Source organism: Castanea sativa, chromosome 8, assembly GCF_040712315.1.
Source record: "Castanea sativa cultivar Marrone di Chiusa Pesio chromosome 8, ASM4071231v1".
Classification (NCBI taxonomy): Eukaryota; Viridiplantae; Streptophyta; class Magnoliopsida; order Fagales; family Fagaceae; genus Castanea; species Castanea sativa.
Window position 1 is genome coordinate 50752119 of NC_134020.1, and position 9870 is coordinate 50761988.

Here is a 9870-nt window from a genome sequence, read left to right on the forward strand (position 1 = left end):
TAACACATGGTGGGCTCATTCATAACGTAAAGTTTATGCGAAGCAGATATAAGAGCACCTCAAAGACTGTACTTGTAAGTTGGCTTCCTCAGTACCATGACATGGGGTTGATTGGAGGACTATTTACAGCTCTTGTCAGTGGTGGATCTGCAATTCTATTTTCACCACTAACATTCATCAAGAACCCATTATTATGGCTTCAAATCATGAGCAAATATCAGGCTACTCATAGTGCTGGCCCCACCTTTGCTTTCGAGCTAATGATTCGAAGATTGGAATCTAACAAAGGAAAGGTTCAGAACTATGACCTTTCTTCCATGGTTTTTCTCATGGTTGCTGCTGAACCAGTTAGGCAGAAAACTCTGAAAAGATTTGTTGAAATTACTCGTCCTTTTGGCCTCTCTAAAGAGGTGATGGCTCCTGGATATGGCTTGGCAGAAAATTGTGTTTTTGTCAGTTGTGCCTTTGGGGAAGGAAAGCCCATTCTCCTTGACTGGCAAGAAAGAGTTTGTTGTGGCTATGTTGATCCAAATAATGCAGATGTTGACATCAGAATAGTCAATCCAGAGACTAGCGAAGAACTTGAAGAAGACGGAAAGGAAGGAGAGATATGGATTAGTAGTCCAAGTGCAGGAATTGGGTACTGGGGTAGGGAAGAGCTGAGCTGCAACACTTTCAGAAATGAGCTTCAGAATCATCCTGGACGTAAATACACTAGAACCGGAGACTTGGGACGAATAATTGAGAGAAATTTGTTCATCACTGGAAGAATCAAGGATCTTATCATTGTAGCTGGAAGAAACATTTACTCAGCAGATGTAGAAAAAACAGTTGAGAGCTCATCTGAACTTTTACGCCCAGGTTGCTGTGCTGTCATTGGAGTTCCTGAGGAAGTCCTGTCAGAGAAAGGGATTTCAGTTCCAGATGGGTCTGACCAGGTTGGTTTGGTTGTAATTGCAGAGGTTAAAGATGGTAAACCTGTTGGTAAGGACATAATTGATCAAATTCAAGCTCGCGTTGCAGAAGAACATGGTATCATTGTTGCTTCAGTCAAGCTGATCAAACCCAGAACCATTAGTAAAACAACATCTGGGAAAATAAAGAGATTTGAATGTCTCAAACAATTTGCTGATGGTACTCTAAATATAATACCAGAACCAAGATTGCCAAGAAGATCATTGGTCCGATCCTTCACCACAGGAACTTGCAGCGAAGGAAAAACACCTAGGCCTGAGCTAGTGAGAAGTTCTCCTCTATCAAGCCCCAAACTGAGTAATAAGGAAATTGTGGAGTTCTTGAAAGGGGTAGTTTCTGACCAAACTGGTATTCCAGTCAATAACATCTCTGCCACTGAGAACCTGGCTTCTTATGGAACTGATTCAATTGGTGTGGTCAGAGCTGCTCAAAAGCTTTCAGATTTTTTAGGAGTGCCAGTTGGGGCTGTAGATATCTTCACTGCAACCTGCATTTCAGACTTGGCAAGTTTCTCAGAAGAGCTTCTAAAAAAGTCTCAGCCTCAACTAATGAGCTCTCCATCTTATGCCCTAGAAACTGAGATTGACTCTACTGAGCTGGAGATGGAGATATCCAAATCTTGGCAATTGTTAATCTGGTCGTTTCAACTTCTGGCTCTCATTTATGTTACTAGCATGCTGGTCGTTCCTGCTTATTTATCAATAACTTCTTTCACAAGTTTCACCTCGGCAATCCATATAACAACAGATGGGATTCCCTGGTTGCATTATTTGTCTTGCCTGACTTTAGCTCCTCTTGCTTGGATCCTTTGCATATTTTCCACTTGCATTTGTATTGCATTCTTTGGGAATTCTTTCTTTAGACCAAATTATGCCTTGACCCCTGAAATATCCATCTGGTCAATTGATTTTGTTAAGTGGTGGGCACTTTACAAGGCTCAAGAAGTTTCTTCAAAAGCTTTGGCAGTACATCTAAGAGGAACAGTATTTCTCAAATACTGGTTTGAGATTCTTGGAGCAAGAATTGGATCCTCTGTTTTGCTTGATACTGTTGACATCACTGACCCGTCTTTGGTTTCAATTGGAGATGGAGTTGCAATTGCAGAAGGGGCTTTAATTCAAAGCCATGAGGTAAAGAATGAAGTCTTAAGCTTCCTTCCAATTAGAATTGGCCGAAATTCTTCGGTTGGTCCTTACGCTGTTATCCAAAAAGGAGGCGTTTTGGGAGAAGGGGCTGAGTTACCACCCTTGCAAAAGATTGAAGAAGGCAAGCCTCTACTCAAATCTGCTAAGGCTAATAAGGTAAATCTATTATTCCAATTTTAAAACTATAACCAGGCATGAATAAAAAATAATATGCTTATTATGGATTATTCTAAAAGGTCAAAGACTTGTCAACACATTTTAAATCCCACCAAATGCATATATTTTGAATAATTGTTCATGACCTGCATATATAAATAAATTTCTTAATACATTTTTCTATTTATTGTCATTTAGTTTGCTGAATGTTTTATAATTTATACTTCTTTCAAGGTTTGATATAGTTCTGATGAAATTTCTTGTACATAAAAAACATTTTACTAAGCACTGTGATAATTATCTCTCTCTCTCTCTCTCTCCCAATGATAGCATTGAGGGTCAAAAGTTTCTCAAATCGGCATAATCCAGAGCTTTTCTTTTTCAAATGATGCACATTCGAAAAAGTATGTATCTACTAAAATAAGGCACTAAACAAAACTGGAAATTGTCCATTTCTCCATTGCAGATGTGTCTTAAGTGAAGAAATAAAGTGCTAGAGCAACAAAATTTAATTTCTTTTGTTCCTTCTCGTCACATTTTTCTAGAGAAGTGATTAATTTATTAGTGCAACATTTTGCTCTATATATATACTTTTTAAATATTTTTCCTTTTGCTCTTGTTACCAATGAAGATGTTTATGCGTGCTCTTGCTACATATTCAATGTAAATAGGCCATTGTCAATTTAAATTCATTTTTATACAAGTAGCAATTAATCTTACGACATGTGCTTTCAACATCATTTCAGGGTGCTGTGTCCCCAGATTTTGCTAGTAATACTCAAACTGACGCCATTTACCACTTCATTGGCATCTATGTGGTTGGATTCCTCGGCTCTCTCTCTGCAGCTATTCTCTACTTTCTCTACAACTGGCTATCTCAAACACCTCCCTCCTTTCAACACTTTGCATTTTTTTGCATAGCTGGAAGCTTCCACTGGATGCCATTCACCATCTTTGCATATGCCATGGTCTTTGCTGAAGCCCCCTCAAACTCAATTAACTTTGCTATCTCAATTGCATTGGCTTACTTAGCTCATGGCATGATACTCAGCTTCCTCACATGTGCTTCGACTCGTTTACTCGATAGTAAACAAGAAACAAAACAGTCCCACTTGAAAACTTGGCTTCGCCATAGAATTACCATTGCCTGCCACCTTAGATTTGCCAAGCTCTTGTCTGGAACAGAAGCCTTCTGCATGTACTTACGCCTTTTGGGTGCAAAAGTCGGTAAGCATTGTTCTATCAGAGCCATTAACCCAGTGTCAGACCCACAGCTAATTTCATTAGGCAATGGTATCCATCTTGGTGACTTTAGCCGGATCATTGCTGGGTTTTATTCCTCCAGTGGGTTTACTCAAGGGAAAGTTGAGGTGAAGGATAACTCAGTTATTGGGAGTCAAAGCTTAGTCCTCCCTGGTTCAATTGTTCAAGAAGATGTTATCCTCGGTGCACTCTCAGTGGCTCCTATGAATTCATTACTCCAAAAGGGTGGTGTTTACATTGGCTCTCAAGCTCCCATCATGATTAAGAACACTGCTCATGGTTTGGAAGAAAGGATAGAAGAAATGGACATGAAATACAAGAAAATAACTGGCAATCTGGCTGCAAATTTGGCTGCCACAACTCTGAAGGTTAAAACAAGATATTTCCATCGAATTGGTGTTGGAGGGAAGGGACACTTGAAAATATATGACAACATTAAAGGCTTACCGGACCATAAGATCTTCTCCCCTGGAAAGAGCTACCCCGTCATTATCCGACACAGCAATAGCTTAAGTGCTGATGATGATGCAAGGATAGATGCACGCGGCGCAGCAGTGAGAATACTTTCAGATAAACCCAGTGACGACTCCTCACTCCTTGACTTAACACTAAAATCAGGCAATGCATTTTATGCACGCACTATTGCTGATTTTGCAACATGGCTTGGGTGTGGCCTTGCTGCGAGGGAGGAACATGTCAAGCGAGTTCCACACGTACGTGATGCAGTGTGGAATTCCCTCCGTCATGCTAACTCATATGCTGAGCTGCATTACTACTCCAATATCTGCAGGCTGTTCCGGTTTGCAGATGGACAGGAAATGTATGTGAAATTCAAGTTGAGGCCTTATGATGAGACTATTGGTGAGGATTCTGGTAAGGTTGAGCCTACTCGAATTCTGCCACCTGAAACAGGTGCAATTCCTAGGGATGAAAATGACACTCGCCCCTTACTTTTCCTGGCTGATGATTTCCATCGTCGTGTGAATTCGCCTAATGGGATTCATTACATTTTCCAACTGCAATTCCGGCCAGTTCCACACGATGAGTCCACCCGTGACATAGCACTTGACTGCACCAAACCATGGGATGAGGCTGATTTCCCATATATTGATATTGGAGAGATTAGTATTGATCAAAGTCTCTCTAAGGAAGAAGCAGAAGGATTGGAGTTTAATCCTTTTCTTCGGTGCCATGAAGTGGATGTTATCAAGGCTTCTTCATGCTCCCAAAGCGCCTCGATTGATCATGGACGCTCATTGATCTATGAGATTTGCCAGCATTTGAGAAATGGGGAACCTCTTCCAGAGGCATGGAGGATCTTTCTTGACCAATCTGATGTCAAAGTAGACCTTTCTGGTTGTCCAATGGCAGCAGCATTGGAAAAGAAAGAAACAAAAACAGTGACCCTTACTAGGACTTGGTACCAAACCTTGTGGGTTATTTTTGCTCAACCATTACTACAAATAGTTCTTCCTTATTTCATGATGGGTTTAGTAATCTTTGCTCCTCTGAGCTTGATCATGAACTTGAAGGATGCCAGGAAACTTTCACCGCATTGGTTATTTCCTTTGTTTTGGTTATCTTCAGGGCTTTTGGCTGGGCTAGCATGTGTGGTGGCAAAGTGGGTTCTTGTGGGAAAGAATAAAGAAGGTGAAACAGTGATGATTTGGAGTAAAAAGGTGTTTGTGGACACTATATGGCAAGCCCTTAGAACTTTAGCTGGTGAATATTTCATGGAAATGACAAGTGGCTCTATCTTGTTTGTACTATGGATGAAGCTCATGGGTTCAGACATTGACATGGACCAAGGGGCTTATGTAGACAGCATGGGAGCTTTGTTGAATCCTGAAATGGTGGAGATTGAGAGAGGTGGATGTGTGGGAAGAGAAGCTTTGCTATTTGGACACATATATGAAGGTGAAGAAGGGAAAGTGAAGTTTGGGAAAATCAAGATTGGAGAAGGTGGGTTTGTTGGAAGTAGAGCTGTGGTCATGCCCGGGGTGAGAGTGGAGAATAGGGGCACTCTTAGTGCTCTTTCCCTTGCCATGAAAGAAGAAATTGTTAAGTCAAGGTGAAGGGTCTTTGTGTCATCTTCATATGACAAGTAGTAGCCCTTTCATTTTTACAATATATATATATTTGTCTGGCTAATCCCTCTCGCTCCAATAAAGTGCCAGCATTATAGAGAATAGAAGTTTAGATATAAACTCTCTCTCAGCATTGGATTGTTGGAAGAAAATTTGTGATAAACTAGAGTCTCAACCTTCAAATAATAGAAAATTTAGTAGACTGTTTATTAATCTACCAGAAATTTTGCTTCTTTTTTTACCTTTTCTGTTTTCATTTCTTTGAGCATGAGCATTTTTCCCCTATTGCAAGCAAGGATATGATTTCCTAAACAAAAAGGAACACACACACACACACAAAAGAGTGAAGGATTATACCAAGGCTCAAAGAAGTTAATAACAGAGGAGAAGGTGGTGGGTAAGATGGAATTGTGAGAGTTTTATAAAAGCACAAATGATCTTCTAAAAAACATTTCCCCCATAACAAGCTGTGGACTTTTATTATTATTATTATTATTATTATTATTATTATTATTATTATTATTATTATTATTATTATTATCTCAGAATCAACTGTTGGTGGACGATGTTGGCTATTTGTTTTACATGACTGATAACCAGTACACATCATTGGTGTCATATTTATCAATTGTTGGTTTCAAAAGAGTGAAGGTACATTTTGCAGATGTTATACAGTGCTTATTAATACTAGGGGTGTCCGAAGACCTAGAGTACCCAATCCGTCTGACCCAATAGAGTAGACCCGATTCGACCCAAGATCTATTTGACTTTAGAGGTCGATAACGGGTGTCCACCTTCAAAACCTAACGCCGGTGGGTCTTCTCTTCCAAAATCCGACTTGACCTAATCCGACCATGAAAACCCATCTACGCCCAAAACATTGCCCATATTGGTGGAGATCTCATGATCTCCAATTAAATCTACCGCCATCTCCTTCATCGCCATTTTACCCTATTCAACCAAAACTAATCTATCACCATGGCCAACTAACTTATTCCTATTTGTATCCTCTCTTCAGTCAACGACATGTCTCTTTTTGTGCCACCCAACAAGATTGGGTTGGGTTCAAGTAGAGCCCAAATCCAACCTAACCCATGGACACCCTCAATTAATACCATGTAAAACTCCAGTTTTTGAGGTTGCCACATTTGCAAAAAGCAAACTTTTTTTTCTTGTTTTTTTTTTTATACTTAATTATGCCACTTTCATAGATGCACATTTGAAGCCAAGATGAACAATTTACTAGATCCAGCCTAGATTTCAATTAAAAAAAAAAACAAAAAACAAAAAAACTATGATTTTAGGGGCAACCCCTAGGCAAGTACACTTGATTAAATTTTCTTGATTATAAGTATAGTACACGGTCTCTCTCTCTCTCTCTCTCTCTCTCTCTCTCTCTCTCTCTCTCTCTCTCTCTCTCTCTCTCTCTCTCTCTCTCTCTCTCTCTCTCTCTCATAGCTTTTCATAGTTTTGACTTTCTGTACATTCCTTAGCAAATTACTTGGCCCCTAAATATGGTTCAAAGGATGGGTAGGATATAAAAATTAAGACTTGGATCAGGTTTAGTGCACTAAATTCAGTCAAATGATGATACATGTTCAAAAATAAACATATGTCATCATTTGACCAGATTTAGTACTACTAGACACTAGACGTATACTTTTTTTGTTTGCTGAGAAACTGACACTGGGTGTAAACTTCATCCTAAAAATTATGACTCTTCCAAAGTCTCTTTAGGTGTACATAAACAATTAAATAATTATGTGAAAAATGGTTTCTTTGTGATTACTAAATGAAAGCTTGGATTTAGGTAGGGGAAATCTTTTTCCATAAGCCAATAAAATAGTAAAATAATTGGTTAATGCTAAAATGAAAACGTCATCTAGTACATATAATTCTTAAAAAAAAAAAAAGGGTGGGGTCAAAACTTGAATGCAATGTATCAAGTCTTAGTCAACCCATATTAAAGACTGGAAGAGACAGCTTTGGATTCGCTTCCCCTCATGACGTATGCGCTATGCTCATGCTTTCATTACTTCATTCATGTACCGAAAACAAACACTTTTCTAACCTTGTTTTAAAGTTCATACTGGCGGTTTGCGCGGGGGTTTAAGAATCTGTTCTTTTTGGGTATCCTGTGTTTCGCAGTAGCTTGTTTGCATAATGTAATACAACAAATATGAATTTTTAAAAAAAAGTTTTTAAGCTAAATGTGTAATACAAAATTAAATTTTAATTTATTATAAAAAATTAAAATTTTATTTATTTTCAAAAAAGCTAGTTTGTTAGACAGAAAGCAAAAAAACTTAAAAGCTAAAAGTTTTTGTCAAATAGATTAGGATTTAAATATAACTTAAGGAGCTAATGGCCTATTTGTTATTGTTATTTAAATAATAATTTTTCAGTATTTAAACAATATTACATATATTTTCACATACTTTTTCAAAAAATACAAACGTTACTAAAAATCTCTTATTAAACAAGCTCAATATTGTCAAGAAAGTGAATTTTGGGACTCATAGCTTCCGATAATTATCTTATGCATATCTCTCTTTAATAATTATCTTACGCATCATCTTTCTTATAATATGTTGACTCCACAATTGTGTGGGAGCCGCACAAGATAGAAGAGAGGATATAAGGGTGTATTTGTTTAAAAGTAAAATAGAGTGGATGAAAAATATTGAAGAGAAAATAAAAAGGAAAACTTTTTTTTGAGTGTCGTGTTGGCTTTTTTTTTTTTTTTTTCTTTGATTTTGTCTAGACGTGTTGGCTTCTTTTCTTTTCTTTTTTCTTTTTTTTAGTAAACAATTTTGGGTTAATTTCTTTTTTTACTTTAATGAAGTGTCCATCTATACACAATTTTTTTAAAAGTATAATGTGTTACTTTTTGTTTTATTTAATAAGGACATGATAATAAACTTATACAAACTTTATTTTCAACAAAACAAAAAAGTTTTCCATCTCTCCACTTTTCCACCCTCCCAATTAAACACAAATAAGAGAAACTAAAATTTTTTCTATTCTCTCACTTTTCCATTGTCTCTCTATTTTTTATCTTACCACTTTTCCATCCTCCCAACCAATCAAACCCTAAATACCATATGGATGAGATTTTTTTTTTTTTTTTAATAAGAAAGAAGTACGTTGAAAAAGAAACTTTATGCAAAAAGAGAACAAAGCAAACCAAAAAAAATACAAGGAAAAGATTAGAAGAACAAAGAAGAAAAATAATTACAAATAAGGAGAGAACAAGAACAAAGGAAGGGAATTACTAAATATGAGTCCCCAAGTCCTAGGCCAGTCAAACATAGAACCACTAGAAGAAGCAAAGCAACTAGTCTCCCAAACTATTTATATTCTCAAATGTCTGCCAACTACACTCCCTCCATAAACACCACATTAAGCACAAAAAAACTAAATTTCAAATGTTTGATGAGTGCTTCTCTAGCCAATTCTACCAACCAAAGAGAATATCTAAAACTGTTCTTAGTAAGACCCACGAAACCCCAAAAGATTTAAAAACAAAGCTCCACAACCGATAAGCCTTTTCACAATGAAGCAGCAAATGATCTATAATCTCCCCCCAACAACGACACATAACACACCAGTTAACAAAATCAAAATCCCTACTCCTTAAGTTACCACCAGTAAGATTCTTATCCCAAGCTGTGGTTGAAACAAAACAAAAATAAAAAACAAAAAACAAAAAAAAAAGAAAAAGAAAAGAAACTTGCGGGCCTAACTTTCTAAATACTGGAAAGACAACATACCTTTCTAAGAAAAGACGGCGAAGAAGGAACCTCTCAACTCATTATAAAACGAACGATTGTCAAAATCCTCATTCTTCTTCAATTTTCATCTCATATGATCCCCATTTTCCATTGAAGGTGTGTTGGAGTCTAAGATATGAAGGAAATTCACCACTAAATCCAATTCCCAATCATTTAGATCCTGAGTGAAACATAGATCCCAACCTCTTCTTTCCTCTCCATAATTTTATACCATAATAGGAAAGTGAAGGCCCAAAAGGATTAAGCATGCACAGAGAGAGAGAGAGAGAGAGAGAGAGAGAGAGAGAGAGAGAGAGAGAGAGAGAGAGAGAGAGAGAGGCCTCTCTTTGGGGGAGAAGGCTAATGTCAACAGAACACATGGACTCATTGCAAAAATGCATCACTCATAAGTTGGGATCAAGGCCACATTATTTGCTCGTTTGGATACAGCTTTTATGGCTGCGTTTGCGT

The 9870-nt window shown here is 37.6% G+C and overlaps 1 protein-coding gene across 1 annotated transcript; it reads left to right on the top strand.

The window, feature by feature from the left end:
• The first annotated feature begins 2925 nt into the window (after window positions 1-2925).
• On the top strand, window positions 2926-6047 carry LOC142607486 (uncharacterized). Its single transcript, XM_075779000.1, has one exon. It carries the CDS (start codon window positions 3215-3217, stop codon window positions 5612-5614), a length of 2400 nt encoding a protein of 799 aa, XP_075635115.1. The 5' UTR covers window positions 2926-3214; the 3' UTR covers window positions 5615-6047.
• The last annotated feature ends 3823 nt before the right edge of the window (window positions 6048-9870 follow it).

Coding starts and splice junctions, on each gene's coding strand:
- LOC142607486 (XM_075779000.1), top strand. CDS start 3,215: ATGCCATTCACCATCTTTGCATATGCCATGGTCTTTGCTGAAGCCCCC.